Source organism: Daucus carota, chromosome 5, assembly GCF_001625215.2.
Source record: "Daucus carota subsp. sativus chromosome 5, DH1 v3.0, whole genome shotgun sequence".
NCBI classification, from domain to species: domain Eukaryota; kingdom Viridiplantae; phylum Streptophyta; class Magnoliopsida; order Apiales; family Apiaceae; genus Daucus; species Daucus carota.
Window position 1 is genome coordinate 5,151,293 of NC_030385.2, and position 26,744 is coordinate 5,178,036.

Below are 26,744 nucleotides of genomic sequence, written 5' to 3' on the forward strand. Positions count from 1 at the left end.
AACAGTATTTCTCCAGTAATCAGAGATTGTGACTGGTCACCATAGATTATAAAATCTTGGCAATTACTTAATACCAGTAAGTGTTTGGGTCTTCCCAGTCACTGTCATATAGACATCTAAGATCTCAAAGGAGTACCATGCTTTATTTGCAGGGGTGTATATATCATCAGAGTTTATAATCACTGTCTAATTTTCTGAGAGAAAATGCAAATTAGTCAGTCTCACTTATAATTAGGATATGTGAAGTAATCAAGTCTCAATGATATCAATATGCATATAGTGTTAAGGAGTAGCACAAAATTGAGATCAAGATTAAAGAATCGAACTGAGATTCATGATTACTAATTCATATCATGCGTCATAGTATCTTCATAGGTTTGTTTTCTCAGAGAAATAAAAATGAAATCATTAATCAAGATTCAGAGTTTACAAACATCAGAGAATATCGTCAGAGAATGACGATCAGAGAATATCATCAGAGTATAGCACACAGAGTATATCATCAGAGAATGTCATCAGATTTTAACAATCAGAGTATATCATGGCAAATTTGTGAGCAATACATATGGTAATTTGACAATTGAAATTTGAAAGATCTGACCAGTATGTTTACTCAGTTCCTGATATCATTCCTAGCTCATTCACCAGCCTAGTGAAGGTTGCTTCACTGAGTGGTTTGGTGAATATGTCTGCTAGCTGCTGTTCTGTGGGAACAAAGTGAAGTTCAATGGTTCCTTCCTCCACATGCTCCCTTATAAAATGATATCTTATACTGATGTGCTTTGTCAGAGAATGTTGAACTGGATTTCCTGTCATAGCAATAGCACTTTGGTTATCACAATAAATAGGAATTTTAGAAAAGGATAACCCATAGTCCAACAGTTGATTCTTCATCCAAAGAATCTGAGCACAGCAGCTGCCTGCAGCTATATACTCTGACTCTGCTGTTGATGTTGAAATAGACTTCTGCTTCTTGCTGTACCAAGAAACTAGTCTTCCACCTAGAAATTGACAACTCCCACTTGTGCTTTTTCTGTCAATTTTGCAACCTGCAAAATCTGCATCAGAGTATCCAGTTAGACTAAAATCTGATTCTCTAGGATACCATAATCCCAATGATGTGGTTCCCTTGAGATATCTGAATATCCTCTTTACTGCAATCAGATGAGGCTCTCTTGGATCTGCCTGAAATCTTGCACATAGACATGTGGCATACATGATGTCTGGTCTACTTGCAGTCAGATAAAGCAAAGATCCAATCATGCCTCTATAGTTTGTGATATCCACTGATGCACCAGTATCTTTGTCTAGTTTGGTTGCTGTTGCCATAGGAGTAGTTGCAGCTGAACTGTAATATCCCATATTTTTAAATTTAGATTTGATTATTATAAATCTATTTGTCTAGATATTATTGTTGGCTCTAGTTGAATATTGATATGATTATGTGAATAGTTGTATGTGATTATACTTGTGTTGTGGATTAGTATGGATTTTACAGATTATGCATCCTCCTTCTTTCTCTGATTCCGAGGACGAAATCCCTATAAGGAGGGTAGATTGTAATGACTCGGATTTTTAAAAATATTTTTATTAGTATTATAAGTGGTTTTCTTAATAAGTAAGGAATAAGATTTAATATTTTATTCCAGTTTAAGGAGTTTTCAAAATTTTATATTAAACTCCGGGTTATTGTGTTATTGATAAATGATTATATTTTAAAACTGATTTTCATATATTGTTTTGAAAATTCTAGATGATTATTATGTGAATATATGTGTGATGTGAGTAAGTGGTATTGGTGGATTTGTTGGTTAATTAATTATGGTTAATTATGAGTATTATATGATTAATATATGAATTTTTGTGAACTTTATATTATCTGGGTTATTGCGTTAACTGCTCATATGTGTTCGTATTTGAGAGATTTCAATTTCTATATGCTCAGGAGAAAATATAGTTTATTTGGTTATGTTCATATCGATTTATGGAATGTTAGATGATTTTATAATCGATTTACGGATTTAATTGCGTATATTTATATTTATTTATTAATTATTTGACTTCCGTAAAACCGTCCACTCGTAACGGTTTAGCGATTTTTCTTCCCGGAAGTTTCAACAAAACTCACCTTTAGCCTAATTTCAATATTCCGGACATTTTTCGTGTTTTGACTTTTTCGATCCGGAGTACGGTTTTCCCCGTAGTCGGTCCGGCGGAGTTTTTCGGGTATTTTAATTGTTGATAATTATCTGGTTGTCTCGATAAACGTGAAACTAGATATTTTGATTCATCCTTATCTTGTAATAATTGCAGTGGGACCCGCATACTAATGACTGATTAAAAAGCCCCGTTTTGATGATTATCTTGAAAACCAGTACCGATTGGACCCTGCTTTATTAATATAAAGCTACTAAATACGTATTTTCATGTCATAAACGATCCAAAGGGGTACCAATTATTTGTAAATATAAATAGACCCTTCTAGAGCTTATTTTCACCCGTAAAATCATTTCACCAGTTTCTCTGCACGAATACCGAGAGAAACCGAGCGGTGTTCTTCGTGTTCTTCATAATCAAACGAGGATTTGGAGGTGTTATTGGAATCCGATGGAGGTGTATGAATAGTCAAAACGAAGCTATCGACGCGTAGAATCATGTTTAATCACCCGTTTGTATGCAGATTTATCAGGTGATTTTACATAAATTTTACAAAATTCGAACTATTTTAATTTAAAGGATGAATTTTTGTAAATGATATTATTTGGTTGTTTTGATGATTCCATGTTGTAGATCATGTTTTTCTCGTCGTTTTGGTATATTATATGTTGAATTTCGAGTTCGGAATCATATAGAAACGTTGGTTTGATTCTTGAGTTTGAATGTTCTTGGTGTTCTTGAGTGTTCTTGAATAAGTTTAATTGAAATTTAGGCGTTTTTGATTCTGTAATTCTGGGCTTAAAAGAAGATGATGAACATGTGTATTTTGAGGAGAGGAATCGAGTGGTGTGATTAGTTTTTGTGCAGGAGCCGCGTATAAGCCTCGCCGGAGCTTCGAGCTCAGCGGTGGCGAATTGTTTGGATGGATTTTCCAGATATTCTGCTAAGTTTCTGTGAAATATAAAGCCATAATCATGTTCCTGTTGTTATGTAGATGATTCGGTGAAATTTTGGTGAAGTTCTGGTCAGTGGTGGCGTTTTCCGGCGACTGGGGGCGGCGGAGGTGGTAAACTACTGTTTAGCCCCCAGAGTTTCGGAGATGGTGAAGTGTGGGTACTGTGGTTTCAAAGTTTGCGTTTCAGCCCCTGTAACTTTTGAAAGTTACACTTTAAACCCTGGCCGAAAACTTTCAAAAGTTTACAAAATAAACCTTTTGATTTAATTTTCTAAAATTGTTTTATTTAATTATTTTAAATTTCAAAAATAGTTTTTAATTATTTCTTTATTCAAAAATAAATCTAAATTAGTTTATTAATTAATTTTAATTAGTAATTAATTATTTTAATTAGTCAATTAATTTAAATATTAATTGATTAATTATTTTAATTAATTATTAATTGATTTTAATTGATTAATTAATTGGATTTAATTAATCCTTTTTGATTTAAAAATTCCGAAAAATAGTTTCGAGCTTTAAAATATTTTTCCAAATTATGTTCAAGGCTCGACAATTGTTTATGAATGATTTCAAGTCCAGTTTTGAGCATCCGGACTTGATTATTTATTCAAAAAGTGATTCTTTTATCGATTTTAATTCCGAAAAATGTTTAAAAATTTTGGAAAATTCCCGAAAAATCAGTTTTAACCCAAGACTTGATTTAATATCAATTGGGATGGGAAACCTTATGTGTGGTGTGTTGCCTGCTATTGGTTGGATGTGTTATGTGCCGATAGGAGAGTGAGAAAACTGTTTTGAGCATAACTTTTGATCCGTAAGTCGGAATCAAGTGAAACGAAAGAGAGACAGAAGCTTATAATGTCTATTTTAATATGATGTGACTATATGGCTGAGTCTATAAGGTGAATAATTGTTGATAAGTATGCATAATGTGATAATATGTGATCTAAGTGCTATTAGGTGATGATTATGTGAAGTACGTGTTAGTTTTGATATTGTGAAGTGATAAATGATTCGTATGATTGATATTGGATAAGAATATATGGATTATGGTGACTGGAGTTGATTGTTTGGAATATGTTGACAGGGGGATACTCTAATAAATAGAGGAGACGCTGTCAAATTATCGATAAGATTTATAGGATAATTGATTGGTGATATGTTATGTGGAATATGATTGATTATATGTTAGAGTCAAAGCATGCTTATATGTTACGTGGCATCTGATAAGTTTAAAGGGGTATATAAATGGGTATCGGTATACGTGATATGTATATGCGATATATTGTTTAGTGACTATAGTATTATCTTATTCTCGTAAAGGATTTGGACGAGACGTGTACGCTCGAAGACGTCAGGAAGTCGAAATGGTATTGCAAAGCGAATAAGGGATGAACCGAGGAAGCGAAGATGTACGGTAGATAGAGTATAGCCAGAGATGGTCTAGAGACTATGATATGCATAGATTGTGAAAGTGGAAAGATGAGATTGAGATGTGAGACTGGAGTCAGATTTAAGGCAAGTATCCTGCACCCTGCTTTTGGATATATTGCAAATATTCTGATTCATTCTTTTGATGTGTTGCAAGTATCCTAAACCCTTCTTTTGGATATATTGCATGTTCTGATCCATTCCTTTGGTATATGTTTCAAGTATTCATACCTTTCTTTTCAATGTTCGAAAATGCGAGTATTCTGAACCATTCTTTCTAATCTTCAAGTTTCTAAAGAATTTCCGTTTTACAAATTAATTCGAAGTTCAGATTGTCATTGAAGCATGTGTTGCTCAGTGATAGTTAGAGCTTTGAATGAATTGGGATCTTCTTGATTATTCAACCCGCCATTGTCATGCTGGTTTAGCAGGCTAAATTCAGTTGCTTAGCCGATAATGGAGGATACTGAATAGTTGAGGATTTCCTGAACTGTGATTTATGAAATGATGGATCATGATTTATGAATAGATTATTATCAAAGTTTGAATTGGAATTATTCTGTTGTTGATGATATTTATGATGATGTTCTGTTAATTTACATTGGCTTCTTGAATTGAATTAGAGAATTGGATTATTGTTTTTATATAAACCTGTGGACCAGATTCGTGGTCATGTTAGGCCAATGAGTGCCTTGGATCCAGTGATAGAGCATGGCGGGGCCTGCTCGGGGTTAGGTATGACTGATCAGCATCCTAACCTTGGTTTTTAATTAAAATGTGATAGTCCAATTCAATAATTCTCTTGTGAAGGATTGAATTCCTCAGATTTCTATTGCTGCAAGGTATTGTGATTCTTTTATACAATACCTGAATATGTGAACTCAGGTTGAATCTTTTTATATCTTGAACTCGAGAATTTCTGCTATATCACTCAGAATTTTCATTGTTACTATTACTTGCTGAGCATTGTTGCTCACTCTTGCTATTCTCTTTCAACCATTTCAGAAAGGATTAAAGATGAATGGCTAGTCTATGATTGCGAGTAAAGTTAAGGCTAGGCGAGGAGTCAGAGGTGTTAAGGATCCAGTGGTCGAGAAGTGTCCAGGAAGATTGATAAGGTTGATGCTAGCTCGAGTTGTGCTATTGAGATTCAGATGTAAGTCATAGCTGGAATAGTTGACAGTGATTCCTCTTATCGAAGATGATCTGATTTGGTAAGAGATGTTGTGTAATAATAGTGGTTGATTCTAATTTCAATACTGTAACCTGGAAGCGATCCTGTTGTTTTGGGGGTGAAGATGTTCTCTTTCAAATCTTTCATTTAACGTCTTTCAGATCTTTTATTATGGCTTTCAAGTTTGAATTTCAAGTTTTAAATCCTTTGACTTTTATTTTCATTAAAAAAAAAAAAATAAAAAAAATTCAGGATTTCAAAAGTGTTTAAAAATGGGTTTTATGTGGTGACGTCAGAATCCAGACCCCCGGATTCTCGGACTGTCACAGTTGGTATCAGAGCAACAGGTTATAAGTATTTGAAATTAGAATATAGATCATAGTTATAGGTTTTCTAGAGAAGAATGTGGTGTAACCTCACATAGAGGTATGGTCGGACTATTTAGGAATAGTCTAGAGATGTGAGTGAAGCATAGAGTTTAGTTAGATGATCAAGTTAAGTGTGGATATTTAAAGAGATTAGGATTCTTAAGTTTAGACGTATGATTTCTAGGATGTTGATTAATTGAGATGGTGAATTGTGGAAAAGGTCAGTATTAGACCTAGATAGAAGAGTTTGATAGTGAATGATTGAATTGAGAATGGTGAAAATGCAGAGTTCAGAGTATTCTGACTATACTGCACATTTGAAATTGGATTATTGTATTGATTTGAGAATGATATAAATGCATGGTTCATAGTATGTTGACCATGTCAGATATTTGGAAGATGTATATTGTTTTGAGTGAAGATATGAAGAGTAAGTGTAGAGTATGAGTTGTATTGGATTAGAAGAAGAGATTTGTAGATAGAGGTTGATAGATGAGAAGTGCATGATAGAGAGTAAGTGAAGTTGAGTCAGGTTATTAGAAGCGATATTTGCGAGTAAGTTAGAATTGTTAATTCTCGACGACTACGCTTTAAGTTAAGCGGGACAAGGTGGGCCCATAACCCACAGGTTGACGAGTCAGAGAATAGAAGATACGCTACGTGTTTGTGCTATGGATTTCAAAGGCAACTGGGATAAAGTAGAAGAATGTGAACTACTTGGGCCAGACTTATTACGAACTATAACGTCTACGATGACATCTTATGAGGCTATTACGAGTCAAATCGATTGATCATCAAGAACGTTGAAAAGAAGACATATATCGTACAATGATTTATTGAAGTAGAGTCGGAATCTGAGAAGACCTTGGCAATACCTCTCTTCAACTAAAGATTCTTTTGATTGTTTTCTCATCAGTGAGATATTATCATGATATCTTTTCTACAAAAGTTTTGATAAATGAGATCTTTAATTTCTCAAATTCTAAGATGACATTGATATTGATTCTTGGTATGAGTTGGAAAGCAAAGATGTGTGATAAAGGCATGTTTATGAAGAGACAGTGGAATTCCTTGATATTATTTGATATTCTTTGATATCCCTTAATATTCGTTGATATTCTTTGACACTCTTTGATATTCTTTGATATCTTTTCGATATTCCTTAATATATTCCTCGATAATCCTTAACATTCCTTGATGCTCATTGAGATTTCTTGGATTCTTTCCATCTGATTGGGATGAACAACCCTATGTATAGGGGACACAAGGTATACCTGTCTGTGTGATAGGAGTTGGATGGGACGCCATCACTTGTGTGTGTTGTGATTACAAGAAGGTTAACAACCTTTAGTAGTGTCTAATATGGACACGCAACATTAAGTTCAATTGATCATATTGATCTCCCAGTCACTCTTGTATTCCAATGTGACCTATTTTGAAAATATCTTGTTCCTCCGAAATTTCCAAAAGATTGATTCTTGGGAAATGAAGTTTGCAATTGTGAAGGCTTTGATTCTCCTATTTATTTAACTTTGAAGGTATGCCAAGGTTGATTAAGGGCGGATGAGCATGTGATATTATGAAGCGTGTACAATGATTTTACAAATGATACGTTTTAGTTTTCTTCGCGGATTCCGAGGGCGGAATCCTTATAAGGGGGGTAGAATGTAATATCCCATATTTTTAAATTTAGATTTGATTATTATAAATCTATTTGTCTAGATATTATTGTTGGCTCTAGTTGAATATTGATATGATTATGTGAATAGTTGTATGTGATTATACTTGTGTTGTGGATTAGTATGGATTTTACAGATTATGCATCCTCCTTCTTTCTCTGATTCCGAGGACGAAATCCCTATAAGGAGGGTAGATTGTAATGACTCGGATTTTTAAAAATATTTTTATTAGTATTATAAGTGGTTTTCTTAATAAGTAAGGAATAAGATTTAATATTTTATTCCAGTTTAAGGAGTTTTCAAAATTTTATATTAAACTCCGGGTTATTGTGTTATTGATAAATGATTATATTTTAAAACTGATTTTCATATATTGTTTTGAAAATTCTAGATGATTATTATGTGAATATATGTGTGATGTGAGTAAGTGGTATTGGTGGATTTGTTGGTTAATTAATTATGGTTAATTATGAGTATTATATGATTAATATATGAATTTTTGTGAACTTTATATTATCTGGGTTATTGCGTTAACTGCTCATATGTGTTCGTATTTGAGAGATTTCAATTTCTATATGCTCAGGAGAAAATATAGTTTATTTGGTTATGTTCATATCGATTTATGGAATGTTAGATGATTTTATAATCGATTTACGGATTTAATTGCGTATATTTATATTTATTTATTAATTATTTGACTTCCGTAAAACCGTCCACTCGTAACGGTTTAGCGATTTTTCTTCCCGGAAGTTTCAACAAAACTCACCTTTAGCCTAATTTCAATATTCCGGACATTTTTCGTGTTTTGACTTTTTCGATCCGGAGTACGGTTTTCCCCGTAGTCGGTCCGGCGGAGTTTTTCGGGTATTTTAATTGTTGATAATTATCTGGTTGTCTCGATAAACGTGAAACTAGATATTTTGATTCATCCTTATCTTGTAATAATTGCAGTGGGACCCGCATACTAATGACTGATTAAAAAGCCCCGTTTTGATGATTATCTTGAAAACCAGTACCGATTGGACCCTGCTTTATTAATATAAAGCTACTAAATACGTATTTTCATGTCATAAACGATCCAAAGGGGTACCAATTATTTGTAAATATAAATAGACCCTTCTAGAGCTTATTTTCACCCGTAAAATCATTTCACCAGTTTCTCTGCACGAATACCGAGAGAAACCGAGCGGTGTTCTTCGTGTTCTTCATAATCAAACGAGGATTTGGAGGTGTTATTGGAATCCGATGGAGGTGTATGAATAGTCAAAACGAAGCTATCGACGCGTAGAATCATGTTTAATCACCCGTTTGTATGCAGATTTATCAGGTGATTTTACATAAATTTTACAAAATTCGAACTATTTTAATTTAAAGGATGAATTTTTGTAAATGATATTATTTGGTTGTTTTGATGATTCCATGTTGTAGATCATGTTTTTCTCGTCGTTTTGGTATATTATATGTTGAATTTCGAGTTCGGAATCATATAGAAACGTTGGTTTGATTCTTGAGTTTGAATGTTCTTGGTGTTCTTGAGTGTTCTTGAATAAGTTTAATTGAAATTTAGGCGTTTTTGATTCTGTAATTCTGGGCTTAAAAGAAGATGATGAACATGTGTATTTTGAGGAGAGGAATCGAGTGGTGTGATTAGTTTTTGTGCAGGAGCCGCGTATAAGCCTCGCCGGAGCTTCGAGCTCAGCGGTGGCGAATTGTTTGGATGGATTTTCCAGATATTCTGCTAAGTTTCTGTGAAATATAAAGCCATAATCATGTTCCTGTTGTTATGTAGATGATTCGGTGAAATTTTGGTGAAGTTCTGGTCAGTGGTGGCGTTTTCCGGCGACTGGGGGCGGCGGAGGTGGTAAACTACTGTTTAGCCCCCAGAGTTTCGGAGATGGTGAAGTGTGGGTACTGTGGTTTCAAAGTTTGCGTTTCAGCCCCTGTAACTTTTGAAAGTTACACTTTAAACCCTGGCCGAAAACTTTCAAAAGTTTACAAAATAAACCTTTTGATTTAATTTTCTAAAATTGTTTTATTTAATTATTTTAAATTTCAAAAATAGTTTTTAATTATTTCTTTATTCAAAAATAAATCTAAATTAGTTTATTAATTAATTTTAATTAGTAATTAATTATTTTAATTAGTCAATTAATTTAAATATTAATTGATTAATTATTTTAATTAATTATTAATTGATTTTAATTGATTAATTAATTGGATTTAATTAATCCTTTTTGATTTAAAAATTCCGAAAAATAGTTTCGAGCTTTAAAATATTTTTCCAAATTATGTTCAAGGCTCGACAATTGTTTATGAATGATTTCAAGTCCAGTTTTGAGCATCCGGACTTGATTATTTATTCAAAAAGTGATTCTTTTATCGATTTTAATTCCGAAAAATGTTTAAAAATTTTGGAAAATTCCCGAAAAATCAGTTTTAACCCAAGACTTGATTTAATATCAATTGGGATGGGAAACCTTATGTGTGGTGTGTTGCCTGCTATTGGTTGGATGTGTTATGTGCCGATAGGAGAGTGAGAAAACTGTTTTGAGCATAACTTTTGATCCGTAAGTCGGAATCAAGTGAAACGAAAGAGAGACAGAAGCTTATAATGTCTATTTTAATATGATGTGACTATATGGCTGAGTCTATAAGGTGAATAATTGTTGATAAGTATGCATAATGTGATAATATGTGATCTAAGTGCTATTAGGTGATGATTATGTGAAGTACGTGTTAGTTTTGATATTGTGAAGTGATAAATGATTCGTATGATTGATATTGGATAAGAATATATGGATTATGGTGACTGGAGTTGATTGTTTGGAATATGTTGACAGGGGGATACTCTAATAAATAGAGGAGACGCTGTCAAATTATCGATAAGATTTATAGGATAATTGATTGGTGATATGTTATGTGGAATATGATTGATTATATGTTAGAGTCAAAGCATGCTTATATGTTACGTGGCATCTGATAAGTTTAAAGGGGTATATAAATGGGTATCGGTATACGTGATATGTATATGCGATATATTGTTTAGTGACTATAGTATTATCTTATTCTCGTAAAGGATTTGGACGAGACGTGTACGCTCGAAGACGTCAGGAAGTCGAAATGGTATTGCAAAGCGAATAAGGGATGAACCGAGGAAGCGAAGATGTACGGTAGATAGAGTATAGCCAGAGATGGTCTAGAGACTATGATATGCATAGATTGTGAAAGTGGAAAGATGAGATTGAGATGTGAGACTGGAGTCAGATTTAAGGCAAGTATCCTGCACCCTGCTTTTGGATATATTGCAAATATTCTGATTCATTCTTTTGATGTGTTGCAAGTATCCTAAACCCTTCTTTTGGATATATTGCATGTTCTGATCCATTCCTTTGGTATATGTTTCAAGTATTCATACCTTTCTTTTCAATGTTCGAAAATGCGAGTATTCTGAACCATTCTTTCTAATCTTCAAGTTTCTAAAGAATTTCCGTTTTACAAATTAATTCGAAGTTCAGATTGTCATTGAAGCATGTGTTGCTCAGTGATAGTTAGAGCTTTGAATGAATTGGGATCTTCTTGATTATTCAACCCGCCATTGTCATGCTGGTTTAGCAGGCTAAATTCAGTTGCTTAGCCGATAATGGAGGATACTGAATAGTTGAGGATTTCCTGAACTGTGATTTATGAAATGATGGATCATGATTTATGAATAGATTATTATCAAAGTTTGAATTGGAATTATTCTGTTGTTGATGATATTTATGATGATGTTCTGTTAATTTACATTGGCTTCTTGAATTGAATTAGAGAATTGGATTATTGTTTTTATATAAACCTGTGGACCAGATTCGTGGTCATGTTAGGCCAATGAGTGCCTTGGATCCAGTGATAGAGCATGGCGGGGCCTGCTCGGGGTTAGGTATGACTGATCAGCATCCTAACCTTGGTTTTTAATTAAAATGTGATAGTCCAATTCAATAATTCTCTTGTGAAGGATTGAATTCCTCAGATTTCTATTGCTGCAAGGTATTGTGATTCTTTTATACAATACCTGAATATGTGAACTCAGGTTGAATCTTTTTATATCTTGAACTCGAGAATTTCTGCTATATCACTCAGAATTTTCATTGTTACTATTACTTGCTGAGCATTGTTGCTCACTCTTGCTATTCTCTTTCAACCATTTCAGAAAGGATTAAAGATGAATGGCTAGTCTATGATTGCGAGTAAAGTTAAGGCTAGGCGAGGAGTCAGAGGTGTTAAGGATCCAGTGGTCGAGAAGTGTCCAGGAAGATTGATAAGGTTGATGCTAGCTCGAGTTGTGCTATTGAGATTCAGATGTAAGTCATAGCTGGAATAGTTGACAGTGATTCCTCTTATCGAAGATGATCTGATTTGGTAAGAGATGTTGTGTAATAATAGTGGTTGATTCTAATTTCAATACTGTAACCTGGAAGCGATCCTGTTGTTTTGGGGGTGAAGATGTTCTCTTTCAAATCTTTCATTTAACGTCTTTCAGATCTTTTATTATGGCTTTCAAGTTTGAATTTCAAGTTTTAAATCCTTTGACTTTTATTTTCATTAAAAAAAAAAAATAATAAAAAAAATTCAGGATTTCAAAAGTGTTTAAAAATGGGTTTTATGTGGTGACGTCAGAATCCAGACCCCCGGATTCTCGGACTGTCACATGAACTGTCTTGCATACCAAATTTCTTTAAGAGATTTCTGGTATACTTGGCTTGATTTATAAAAATCCCATCTTCAGTCTGTTTAACTTGTAAACCCAGAAAATAACTGAGTTCCCCCATCATGCTCATTTGGTACCTGGACTGCATGAGCTTGGCAAATCTTTGACAGAGTTTAGCATTAGTGGAGCCAAAAATAATGTCATCAACATAGATTTGAACTAAAAGCAGATCATTACCATGATTCAAATAAAATAGAGTTTTATCTATGGTACCTCTAGTAAATCCATTCTCAAGAAGAAATTGAGCCAGAGTTTCATACCATGCTCTTGGAGCCTGCTTTAGTCCATAAAGTGCCTTGTCCAATCTATAGACATAGTCTGGATGCTTTGGATCCACAAAGCCCGGAGGTTGTTCAACATCTACCTCTTCATCCAGTTTCCCATTTAGAAAAGCACTTTTGACATCCATCTGAAATACCTTGAATTTCTTGTGAGCAGCATAGGCCAGAAAGATTCTGATTGCCTCCAATCTTGCAACTGGAGCAAAAGTCTCATCATAATCAATACCTTCCTGTTGTGAATACCCTTTTGCCACAAGCCTTGCTTTATTTCTTGTAATGACACCCTCACTGTCAGTTTTGTTTCTGAATACCCATTTTGTACCAACTATAGATCTGTCTTTAGGTCTTGGTACTAGGGTCCATACTTTATTTCTCTCAAACTCATTCAGCTCTTCTTGCATTGCTTGTATCCAGTCAGCATCTTGAAGAGCTTCCTCCACCTTTTTAGGTTCTGTTTGTGACAGAAAACAATGATGTAAACACTCATTTGCTGTAGCTGTCCTTGTCTGCACACCTGCTTCTGGATTGCCAATTATTAAGTCAGGTGTGTGAGATTTTGTCCACTTCCTAGCATGTGGAAGTTGACCATTTGCATCATTGGATCCTCCCCCTTGATCCATGCTCTCCTGATTCTGTTGATTATTCTCTGTAGCTCCCCCTAAGTTTGTGCTATCAGAGTTTGAATCAGTATTCTCTGATGAGTTTGAGTCAGCATTCTCTGATGAATCTTGGGTAGAGTCTGAAACATTCTGATGCTCCCCCTCAGCAAGTGCTTCATCATCATGAACTTGTAAATTTTCATCAGAGTTTGCTGTATCTTGTTCACAGTCAGAGTTTGACTGTTCATCAGAGTTTATCGAATCAGAGAATATTTCTTCATTTTCAAAATGCAGTTTTTCATGATCATCCATATCTGTTAAGCCCATGATTTTCTTGTCATCAAATGACACATGTATGGATTCCATGATCACCTTGGTTCTTAGATTGTAGACTCTGAAGGCCTTTGTTATCAGAGGATAACCTACAAAGATGCCTTCATCAGCTTTTAAATCAAACTTGGTAAGCTGTTCTGGATGAGTCTTCAAGACAAAGCATTTGCACCCAAATATATGAAAATACTTCAGATTTGGCTTCTTTTTCTTCACCATCTCATATGGGGTCTTGCCATGCTTATTAATCAAGGTTGCATTTTGAGTGAAACAGGCTGTTTGAACAGCTTCTGCCCAGAAATAAGTAGGTAATTTAGCCTCATCAAGCATAGTTCTGGCAGCTTCTATAAGAGTCCTGTTTTTCCTTTCAACTACACCATTTTGCTGTGGTGTACCAGGTGCAGAGAATTGTTGCACTACACCTCTTTCTTTGCAGAACTCTTCCATTGTTGAATTTCTGAACTCAGTTCCATTATCACTTCTAATGATCTTCACTTTGTCTTCAGATCCATGGTCCAGTTGTGTCACATGATCCATCAGATGCAAGGCTGTTTCATCTTTAGAGCGAAGAAAATATACCCAAGTGTATCTAGTATACTCATCAACAATGACAAGAGCATATTTCTTCCTTGCAATGGATGGTACATTAACTGGTCCAAATAGATCAACATGTAGAAGATGATATGGTTTCTTTATTGAGAATTCAGTCTTACTCTTGAAGGATGTCTTTCTTTGCTTGGCCTTTTGACATGAATCACATAATCCATCAGATGTGAGTAGTGATTCAGGGAGTCCTCTCACAAGCTTTTTCTTTATAAGCTCATTTATAGAGTTGAAATTCAGATGTGAGAGCTTCTTATGCCACTTCCAACTTTCTTCTGCAGAGATCCTTGTAGACAAGCAGATTGCTTTTCCTTCAGAGTTTGTAGGCAAGTGGATTTCATAAATATTCCCATGTCTGTGAGCAATCACTGCCACTTTGCCTGTTGACTTGCTTACTATCTCACTGTGTTCTTCATAGAAATCAACATGATATCCTCTGTCACAGATTTGACTGACAGAGAGTAAATTGTGTTTTAGCCCTTGAACAAGAGCTACATTTGATATGATGACATTTCCAAGATTGATGTTGCCATATCCCAGAGTCCTTCCTATGTTGCCATCTCCATAAGAAACACTTGGGCCAGCCTTCTCCACAAACTCTGACAGCAGGGACTTATTTCCAGTCATGTGTCCTGAACATCCACTGTCCAAGACTAGAATATTCTTCCTGTTGCCCTGCAATCACAAAGACCACTAATTGTTAGTTTTAAGGACCCAGACTTGCTTGGATCCCTTGGCCTTATTAAGTTTGTTAGCTTTTGCAGCGGTATTATTATCAGAGTTTGAGCTAACAGACTTTGCAACAGAGTTTGTACTAGAAACAGATTTTGTACTTGCAGAGCTTTTATTAAACTTCTTCAAAGAAGGTTTCAATTGATAATAATCATAATACAAACTATGATATTCTTTGCAAGTATAAATAGAATGCCATAAACTACCACAATGAAAACATGGATCTTGTGGTTTATATCTAATACTACTTTTTCTAACTCCAGACTTTGTAGGTAAAGAGTTAATGTCCTTGTTCTTCCTGCAAAAATTAGCAAGATGATTAGTATTACCACAGTTATGGCATGTCTTCCTAGGTGCATTTGGAACAGGCATGTAGTTATTACTCTTGTCTATTCCAATCTTGCCATTTCTGTTTTTCCTAGGCTCCTTGTTTTTGTCATCAGACTTTACTTCTTTAAGCTTGTGTTTAAGCTGTTTCTGAGTCATCAGTCCTATGTTAACCTGTTTGGGCTTATCAGATTTTAAATTTTTGTTAATCTCTGATTTTGGTCTACTCTGTTTAGACTTAGAGGATTCAACAACAAATTTGACAGGTTTAACCTTAGGTTTTTGAGTTTTAACAAACTCTGTTTTTGATGACTCAGCTTCAGAGTTATCAGTGTAACCTAGTCCCTTCTTCCAGTTTCCACTACCTAAGATATCCTGAGTAGTTTTGCCTGAATTAGTCCATGTTTTAATAATTTCCCTTTCCTTAGCAAGTTCTGATTGAAGAGATGCATACCTCTTTAATAATTCATCTTTGACAATGACAGCATCATCTCTTTCTTTCTGAACTTCCAACATTTGAACTAATTCTTTTTCTAGATAATCATTCCTTTTCTTTACACTTAGAGTTTCAGATTTTAATCTTTCATTTTCTAAAGTCTGATCTCTAAAGCTGGTATGCAAAGTTTTAAGAAACAATCTTAACTCAGTTATATCTTCAGTATCAAAGGCAAGAGTAGAATGAGGTACCTTAGCAGGAGATTCAGAGTTGTTGTCAGTGTTTGCCATCAGAGCATAATTGACTTCTTCTTCTGAATCAGATGTATCTGTCCAGTTTCCTTTCTTGGTGATAAAGGCTTTTTCTTTTTCCTTCTTGGCTTTCTTGCATTCAGATGCAAAGTGTCCCTTTTCACCACAGTTGAAACAGGTATACTTGTCAGCTTTTCCAGCTTTTCCTTCTTTGCCCTCATTCTTCTTAAAGTTCTTCTTGTCATAAACTCTGTCAGAGTTTCTGTCTTTCCTTGAAAAACTTTTGCCTTTGTTGAACTTTTTGTAGGCCAACTTCTTGAAGCTTTTCACCATCAATGCTGCTAACTGCATCATCTCATCATCACTTTCTTCAGAGTCTGAGGGAACATCAGAGTTTGAGTCATCAGAGTTTGATGACTCAATGTCAGACTTTGTGACATGAGCTTTTCCTTTGCTCTTAGCAGCTTCCTCTTGAACTTTCAGAGCAACAGACTTTGATTTTCCTCCATGACGTTTGCTCCTTTGCTCCATTTCAAGTTCATGAGTCTTCAGTCTTCCATAAACATCATCAAGAGACATTTCTCCAAGATCAAGATTGTCTCTTATTGTGGTGACTTTCAAATCCCATTTTTCAGGAAGAGCCAGAAGGAATTTGAGATTTGAGTCTTCAAGATCATATTCCTTGTCCACCAGAGATAAGTCATTCAACAGTTTGACAAATCTGTCATACAGATCTGTCAGAGACTCACCAGATTTTGAGTCAAAGTGCTCATACTCCTGTGTAAGGATTGTTTTTCTGTTTTTCTTAATGGCCTGAGTTCCTTGACATCTGGTTTCCAGAGCATCCCAGATTTGTTTAGCAGTTTTGCACCCAATTACCCTATTAGACATTGCATTGTCAAGAGCACTGTGCAAAAGGTGTTTCACCTTTGAGTCTTTACTAATTGACAGGATGTCCTCAGGGGTATAATCTTTCTTTTCTTTTGGAACCATCTTCTGAGGTTCATCAGCAAGCCCAACAGAGAGCTTGGTGGGCATATGTGGTCCATCAAAGATCCTGTCAAGATATTCTGGATCAACAGAGTCTAAGAATATTATCATTCTCTCTTTCCAGACTGGATATTCAGATGCCTTAAGGATTGGAACTCTAAAGGATGAAGCTTGTGATTTTTCAGACATGATTGTGTTTAAGATCTCACTGTAGTAATCTTAACAGAGCTGGCTCTGATACCACTTGTTAGGTCCTATAAATTCACTATATAATCTGATATAGTGATCACAATCTGTAACACAGTAAGACAATATAAGAGATTTAAAGCAGTAAACTCTTATTCACAAAGCTTGAATGGTTACAAAAACTCTCTCAGTGATTTATATTGTATCACTAAGAGCTGCTAGGGTTCTGTAAAATATACTCGATAACTCAACTCCTCTAGAGTAACCCTAATCTGTGTTTATATAGACACAGTTACAAAATCAATCTCTGATTTGATATCCTATAAATCAGCTATGAATTCTATCAATCAAAGATTGCTCCAGTTTTCTGTTTAGTTTCCATAGTCAGTAAATCACTCCTCCGCTTCTATCCCTCCTTGAAGTATATCCGCTTCTGAGCTCTTTCCACGTGTAAACTCTGACGAGTCTTGACTATGTAAACTCTGGTCAGACTTTATCAAACTCTGTCAGACTTTATCAAACTCTGTCAGACTTTACTAAACTCTGATCAGCTTCCAGCTTAAACTCTGATGATTCCTGTTCTAAAACAGACTTTAAGAATATTAGTAATCATCAATTATATCTAACATTTACGTGTCGTGTTTTCGTGTTGTAAAAAAAATTGTCGGGTCTACTGACAAGTTACAACCCTCAACAATACATACACACATATCGATTCTTGTATAACCTGAGAAACAAATATTTGTAGGGACTAGGGACATAATTTATAATGGTCATTCAGCTAATCTTATTTTTTCAGAATTAATAATTTATTTTTGGAGACAACTATATATAATTTTACTCTTTCTAAAATAAATCCTTTTTTTTTGGCTAAATAACGAATATACAACACCTCTTAACATTTAAATCTAAATTTTTTATAAAAATATGTATTTTTCTAAAAAAACAAGTCTTTAAATCTTGAAGAAAAAAAAAAGAAAGCTTGTTGGGAGCTAGAGATGGCAGTTTGTACCGAACCGGTGGATACCCGATCCGTACAGGCCCGATTAGGTTTTACTGAACACAAAATATTTCGGGGTCGGGTTTGGGTTTAATTTTCAAACCCGAACTATTTTCGGACCGGGTTCGGGTTTATGACATACCGTTTCGAACCCGACCCGAAAACCCGAAACCCGTTTCAAACCGAACCCGAACGCGAACCAACCCGTGTATATATAATTTTTTTTTTTTTTTAGATAAACCGAAAACATTAAAAATCAAACCAAGAGCTGGCTTTTACAACACCAAAATAAGCCGAAACCAGCTCGCAATCCCACTTGCTATTGTCTTCTTGCCTCAATTCATTATAAGTTCTGCTCAAGTTATTTATTTGCCTAACCGCCTCCTCTAATCCTTCTTCCTCAATCAACTCTTCATCTTGTTCCAGTAAAATCTCATAAGCATGCGCATTATCAGTTTCCAAAATAACTCACGGAATTTTTTTTTTGAAAGCAGTAACCATTGCCTTATGAATGTCCCAGAACTGAAGTTCTAAAAAACCAACATCCTTCGTAGGACCCATAATCCCGTCAGACTCCATCCCAAATTACATGAGCCTTTTGGGGAAAAAATTTATCCCAAAATAGTTGAGCTTCTTTCTTTTCTATGCATATTTATCAACTATCTTCCATCCTTAACCTCTCTTATTTATTATTCCAATGTACCACTAGCTAATACTCCCTCCATCCCAAATTGGATGAGCTAGTTGACTTTGGGCACGTAACTTAAGGTGTATTGCCATATAGATCCGAAATTTATTTTTTTAATTTTTCTTTTATAAATAAAAATTTCATATTTAAATTTTTATTTGGAAAGTTAAAATTTCAAAAATAAGTAATGTAGCTATGCGGTCAATGGACTTTAAAGTGCGTGCCCGAAGTCAACGAGCTCATCTAATTTGGGATGGAGGGAGTATACAATAAGAAGTCAACACAATAAATATGGGTAAAGATGGAAAAAGAAACAACCATTTAATACTTATTAATATGTGTGAAATGAGCAAAAGGCTCATCTAAATTGGGATGGAGGGAGTAATATTTTATTCACAACCGTAGCAGTTGGCAGGGTTATTTAAAGTTACCGTATCTCCCTTGTCTTCTAACCAGATAATTGTTTGTTTGTATTTAAGTAGTACTCCCTCTGTCCCATTTTAACTGATGTTTGACTTTTTGACACGGAGGGAGAATGTCACAGTAAATTGATGAGCAGCGGTTAGAATTTATACTTTGACTCTTGAGCACATCCATGTTGTACGTTCTGCCCCTATTCCTAAGTTTGTGACTCGAGCGTGTGTCAGTTATCACTGATTTGGAATTTAATTTTTGAATTTTCATTTTTGCTATACAATTACTCCCTCTGTCCCTCTCATTTCTTTACAGTTACTATTTTGGGATGTCCCTCTCATTTCTTTACATTACTATAAATAGTAAGTTTTTCTCATCATTACACCCACTATCTTCCCCCACTATCTCATATTTAACAATAAAAACTACTATTACACCCACTACTTTCCTCCACTATCTCAAATCTATTATTAAATATTGATAGGTACCACCACTTTACCCACTTTTCATCTAACTTTACTATTTTTTATAAATTGTCTTGGTCTCCGTGTCCCCCTCCAATGTAAACAATTGAGGGGGACGGAGGGAGTATGTATTTCGGGTTTTGGGTTAACCCGAACCCGAATAAAACCCGATGGGTTCGGGTTTGAGTTTACATAGTTCGGGTTTTTTGGATTCGGGTTTACGATATAAATTGAGGTTCAAGTTTGGTATTTACAAAACCCGTTTCGACCAACCCGTTTGTCATCCCTAATTGGAGCGGCCCCTGTACTAGTATTAGTAGTATCGGTTTGTCTACTGTGTGCCCATGGGCACATGCTAAGCACGGAAACTCATAAATTTGGTGTGTTTTGATTGGTGTGGTTGGTGTGAATGCAGGGAGCCATCATTATTAAAGAGGTGTAAGCCAATCAACACAAAAAAAAAAACTATTAAATTTTGTGCTTATTGTGTGCCCATGAGCACACCATAGAAAAACCGTAGTAGTATAGTTACATAAAAATTCACCGGCACAAAATGAGCGGGTTATGAAGTGTACAAACACGCAGCAGGGGGAACAAGTACTATCTATCTTTGTGCATATGCCATCTGTAATCCCAGTCTTGTGCTTGAAAACAAGAGCTGTAAATAGGAGAAAACTCACCTTCTTGGATGCATCTTTAGTCCAACCACTCGTCCTTACATTATTAAACTCGATCATATTTTTAGATCTTTGCCAGCTCACATTCATTAATTCATCCTTAGACCCTTGGCCTACTTAAACAGAATCCTCCTCATCACTCTCACTATAAATTGTCACTTGTTTCTAATCTCATTTTCACATCAAGCTAGCTTTCTTCAGTTTTTCATTAATTGATCCATGGCAGCATTCTCAAGAGCTTTTGCACTTCTTCTGCTTCTGGTCTTCATCACAGATTTCCAGCAAATTGTAATGTCTATGCATAGTCAAGTGAACTACACTCTTCCTTACAAAAAAAAAAAAAAAAGTGAACTACACTCTTTATATAGGCAGTAAAATTATGTAACACATTGCGCGTGTTTGTTTCACACAAACAACTTCTGCTTTTGGCTTACTACTTTTCTTCACCTGTTTCTATAAATAAGTAGAAGTACTTTTATGAATTTGAGAATGCTAACTTATCAATCAGAGATTCTACTTCTTTTCCAAACATTTTATGAACACATTTACTTATCACTTCTGATCTACTTCTTTATTTTAAGGAAGAAATCACTTTTTTTAATTTTGCCCGAACATGCCCAATTGTAAATGTTACACTCAGTAATGAAATGTTTCTGTGTGCAGGCAGGATTGATGAGTGGCCCGGCAGCGAGTCCAGTTGCACCACCAGCTATCAACTGCACGGCATCATGCGATACGCGATGCAGCGAGACCAAGAGGCCAAATCTGTGCAAGAGGGCGTGCGGGAGCTGCTGCGGAAAGTGCAAGTGTGTGCCACCAGGCACTTCTGGGAACTATGAGGCCTGCCCTTGCTACTTCAACCTCAAGACTCATAACAACACCCGCAAATGTCCTTAGATGTTTTCATAAATCATCTATGAGTGTTTATATATTGTCTTTATTAGTTTTGGTCTTAACTCTCATGTATTGCTGCATTAAAATTAAGGTAGCTACCGAATGATAAGAAGCTGGATTTCATTATGCATGAAGTGAAGCAAACTCGGCAGTATCAGTGTAATTTTGAGTGATGATATGTGATAAATCGACAGATCATTATTTGAGATAAAAGAGCAGGCTTTTGTTTATTATGGGGCCGTTTGGCTGAATTTAAAAAAACTGACTTATTGCTTAAAGTAAAGAAGTGGATTATAAGTTAGAAGTTAATTTAAACTTGTAAGTTATTAGAAGTGTTTGGATATCATAATTTATAAGTTAAATATCTCTATTAGAAGAAGCTGTAATTTAGAAAAAAAGCTAGCTTTCCTTACTCTTTTTTTTTTGGAGCTTTTACGCCTCAGTATAAACGCTTCTGTTGCAGAGCAAAACAGTCTCTATATACAGGATTGTAGATATTTTAAATTATATCACTGACAGATTCTCAGCGGAGAGGAAGTGGACTAGTGGAGAACATAATGGCTGGTTAATTTGTTTTTTAGAAATAAACATTTGTTTCTGAAAATAGATACATAAAATCCTACAGTAATTTTTTTCAAGGCAACAGGCAATGGACAACAGGCCTGAGACCATGGCGCCTTTCACGCCTTTGCCACTTATCAGTTACAGGGGCAGAACAACCCCCAAGAAAACAGGGACAGGATTTGAGATGAAAACTGTTTCATCACAATTTTTAATTTCAAAATAAATATATTTCCTTCATTTTTAATTTCAACCTGTGGAAATAATGCTAAATAAATCAATTTGTTTGCTACTGCCTATGTCTGAAACTTCGTTTTCATTGCTCGAGTGTTGAGGCTCTTTTCCGTTAAGAATCTTCCCAACATCATCGTCAAAAATGAGTTCCTCATTTTCTTCATCATCTATATTGATTCCTGCTAACTGCACGTTTATATTTATTATTATCGTGGATATTGAAATATTAATAGGGTTTATCTAGTGTGTGTCCATGGGCACATACTAAGCACGGAAACTCATAAATTTGGTGTGTTTTGATTGGTGAAATTGGTGTGAATGCAGGAGGGTCATCATTACTAAAGAGGTGTAAGCCAATCAAAACAAGGAAAAGTTATCAAATTTTGTACTTATTGTGTGCACATGGGCATACCATAGAAAAACCGATATTAATATATGACAAGTTGAAACTTTAGACCAAACTCTTGAAATTGAAGGATGTTTGGTTTAAATATAGAACAAGATTTAGATCAAAGGGTCCTATTCCCAGACAATCGTCTGTCAGGGAGGGCTTATCTAACATACTGTACGAGGGCCGTTAGATTTATATTTTAAGGATTGAGATTCAATCTTATTTTTTAATACATCCGCTATTAATATCTGTGACCGGAATAGTTTCATTCCGCAGATATTATCTGCGGAAAGGCGAACTCCCGTTCCACGAATATTTATAGCAGATCCATTAAAAAATAAGATTGAATCTCAAATCTTAAAATACAGATCTAACGTCTCCCGTACAGTGTGTTAGATAGCCCACCCAGATGAAAATAAACTTCACCTTTTAAAGATGGCCTTCACCGTCGCCTTAGCACGGTTAATTACTTAATTATGTGCACTGCCATGGAATCCTTGTAGAGCTAGCTAGCCACTAGCCAGTGAGCAACTGAATAAACATTCACCGTCACGCATGAGCTGGCTGTGAACTGTACAATGATGATACACATACTCAAAAAGAAGTACAGTAGGTGACAAACGACATGCAGTAGTGGGAACAAGTGAAACAAGTACTCCTATCTATCTTTGTGCGTATCCAACTGGACAGGTTCTTAATTGTTTTGGCCCATTGCCATCTGTATTCTCAGAATCTCAGTCTTATGTTTGAAAACATGAGCTCCAAACAGGTGCAAACTGCAAACTCACCTTCTTGGATCCCTCTTTAAGTCCAAATATATTCACCACTTGCCCTTTATTATAAAACTCAATCTTATCTCTAAATCTTTGCCAGCCCATACATTAAGTCATCATACGACCCCTGCTCCACTTCAGATCATCACTCTCACTATAAATTCCTCACTTCCTCTTCTTCACATTTTCACATCAAGCTAGCTTTATTTACTTTATTAACAGAACAATGGCAGCATTCTCTAGAGCATTTGCACTTCTCCTGCTTCTCATTTTCATCACAGATTTCCAGCAAATAGTAATGTCTTCACATACTCAACTGATAATTTTACTGTACAGTACAATTATATAAGACATTGCATATGTTGCACTTATTAATGAATTTTTTTTTTTTTTGCAGGCAGGGTTGATGAATGGTCCAGTGGCACCACCAGCTATCAACTGCACGGCATCATGCGATACGCGATGCAGCGAGACCAAGAGGCCAAATCTGTGCAAGAGGGCGTGCGGGAGCTGCTGCGGAAAGTGCAATTGTGTTCCACCAGGCACTTCTGGGAACTATGAGGCCTGCCCTTGCTACTTCAACCTCAAGACTCATAACAACACCCGCAAATGTCCTTAAATGTTTTCATAAATCATCTATGAGTGTTTATATATTGTCATTATTAGTTTTGGTCCAATGTATTGCTGCATTAGAATTAAGGTTGCTGCCGAATGATAAGCTGGATTTCATTATACTCGCATGAAGTAAAGCAAACTCTGCAGTATCTGTGTAATTCTGAATGATCATATGTGATGGATCGTTATTTGAGATAAAAGAGGAGAGGATAAACCATTAATCACTTGACTATCCAATCCTCTATAACCAATATATTCATATATATTAAAAAAAAAACATGTGCAACTCATATTAAAATATAATAAAATTTATATCAGAATATTAATTTTTTATAAATAACAAATGAAAGCAAACTGCGAACAAATGATAATTAAAAACCAAAATCTGATAGTCGAAGCCATAAGATAGGCGATTAACTTTCGAATCCGATAATCTCCGCTTCAATAAAAAAAAAAACCGGAAGCTGCAACGACTTAGATCTAGTAAAACAAACAGACCTGATAAAAATATAGAAATCCTCTCCCGAAGAGAAAGATTATTGAAAAAAACAAATCAAATAAAAGAGTTTGGGGAATTCGATCGGTGAAAGCCGATGAAAGCACCTCAAATAATAGAGACATCGACTTCAAGAATTTTAGGATTTCTCAGAGAGCATGTGAATTAATTTTATTTCCTTTTTGTTCTTTTAGTCGATGTTAGAATATATTATTATTAGAGACCGCAATGTTAGTGAATTTTTTTTATTTAAAAGGAGATATTTATATTGAATAGTTTTTTTATGTGTGAAAAGTGTAATATATTCATAGTTGAAAGATAATATTAAATTTGTTAACATATATATTATATTATATTATACTCTACTATAATAAACCAACATAAGTATAATTTGTAGTCCAAAGTTTTAGTTATAATTTTTGGTTTGGTATTCTCCTTCTGTCACTACAAGTCGAGAACATGTGGGAAGTCTATTACTCATGCATTGTTAAACAGTTTCAAATACTAAAAACATTCGTGATAATACGTTATCATATAATATTTCATTAAAAAATTATAATGATGTTAAAAATAAAATTATAAATATATAATTTTGAATATTTTTTTTATCGGGAACCTTCGTATAACTCATTTTAACTCTTACATGTTCTTCTTTGAAAAAAAAACTTTTACATGTTCTATTTCAATACAAACACGAATTACGTAACATTTTCTAACTCTAATCTGTTACATGACAAATACCTTTTCATACATACTAGCCTTTAACCCGTGCGAAGCAAGGACGGGTATATAGTTCATAATTTATTATTTATAATTTAAATTTTAACATCATTTTATTAGTATTTTAATATTAATGGATTGAATTTTAATTAAATTATATTATTCAACTGACTATATTTTCTCCCGATTACTTGAAAATGGACAAACTCTAATATATATATGTGTGTGTGTGTCAGGATTTCAATACATTTAATCCGAATTTAGTACACGTAGATTTAAAAATAAAAAAAATCAGAAAATTCAAATCTTTTCCAAACATAGCCGATCATATAATACATTTGAAAAGATTCAGTAATCTAATCAATCGAATTTCAACGTAATTTTGTAATCTTGATTTTTTTGACAACAATAACTTCTAAGATTAGAGCTAAAAAGAGTTATGTAATGGTACGTGTTTATATTGAAATAGAACACATTAAAGTTAAAAATAGTTATATGAAGGTTCTTGTTAAAAGAAAGATCTTCAAAATTGTATATTTATAATTTTATTTATAACATCATTCTAATTTTTTAATGAGATATTATATGATAATGAATTGTTATGAGTGTTTTTAGTATTTGAAACCGTTTAACAATATAATACTAATAGACTCCACATTTGTAGACTTGTAGTACCAAAAGGAGAGTACCACCAAAAAAATAATAGACTCCACATTTGTAGACTTGTAGTACCAAAAGGAGAGTACCAAACCAAAAAATATAACTAAAATCTTGTACTACAAATTATACCCATGTTGGCTTATTATAGTATAGTATAGATGACGAAATATTAAAAATCAGATTTAAAATTAATTGAATAATAAATTATCACATTTTAATAACAAAAAAATATTTATAAATAGATAATAAATTGTAAAAACTAAATTTTCATGAGAAATATAATCCGTTTGTTAATATAATTTAATTAAAATTCAATTTATTAATATTAAAATAATAATAAAATAATACTAAAATTAAATAATAAATTACGAACTATATAACCGCCCGTGCTTCGCACGAGTTAAAGGCTAGTTATTCTAATATGTCACAAATTCTTATAATTGATAATGTTTACATCTCATAATTTATTTATTATGAAAGAATTAGATCTTAAAGTATTAATAAAATAAATTTATATACAAATATTATTCTAATATATTTTACAAATATTTAATATTATATATAAATATTATTATAATATTTTAGGTGATATTGTAATTAATTTGTCTAGCACTAAATGCAAAAAGAAAATCTTAAAAATAAATATTGTTTGTAAAAGTTTAAATTTTAGTCCTAGTCTTAAAAAATCTCATGTAAAACCAAATATGTTCAATGAATATATATTACCCCCTCCCTCCCTTTTTTGTTTTTAGTTGTCATATTTCTATTTTTATTGGTCAATTTGATTAATTTTTGGCCAATGATTATAAATACCTCTTACATTATTTTAAAAAAAAATGAAAATTACAAATTAAAGTAGATTAAACGTTATTTTTGATGGAATCATTCTTTTTATTTTATTAGTTGAT

The 26,744-nt window shown here is 34.1% G+C and overlaps 1 protein-coding gene, 1 long non-coding RNA gene and 1 other non-coding gene across 4 annotated transcripts; all 3 read left to right on the forward strand.

The window, feature by feature from the left end:
• Positions 1–1,380: 1,380 nt before the first annotated feature.
• On the forward strand, positions 1,381–11,944 carry LOC135153035 (uncharacterized). Of its 2 annotated transcripts, XR_010292534.1 has the most exons (5): positions 1,393–2,689; positions 4,439–5,281; positions 5,552–9,094; positions 9,557–10,422; positions 10,844–11,941. It is a non-coding gene; the product is annotated as an uncharacterized LOC135153035 (long non-coding RNA). The 2 variants fall into 2 exon arrangements; XR_010292533.1 differs by lacking the exons at positions 4,439–5,281; positions 9,557–10,422 and having other exon boundaries at positions 1,381–2,689; positions 10,844–11,944.
• Positions 11,945–20,640: 8,696 nt separating this feature from the next.
• LOC108221943 (uncharacterized) lies at positions 20,641–21,616 on the forward strand. Its single transcript, XR_010291761.1, has 2 exons — positions 20,641–20,780; positions 21,156–21,616. It is a non-coding gene; the product is annotated as an uncharacterized LOC108221943 (transcript).
• Positions 21,617–23,571: 1,955 nt separating this feature from the next.
• LOC108221944 (gibberellin-regulated protein 11) lies at positions 23,572–23,964 on the forward strand. Its single transcript, XM_017395810.2, has 2 exons — positions 23,572–23,640; positions 23,743–23,964. Exons 1-2 carry the CDS (start codon positions 23,572–23,574, stop codon positions 23,962–23,964), a joined length of 291 nt encoding a protein of 96 aa, XP_017251299.2.
• Positions 23,965–26,744: the final 2,780 nt, after the last annotated feature.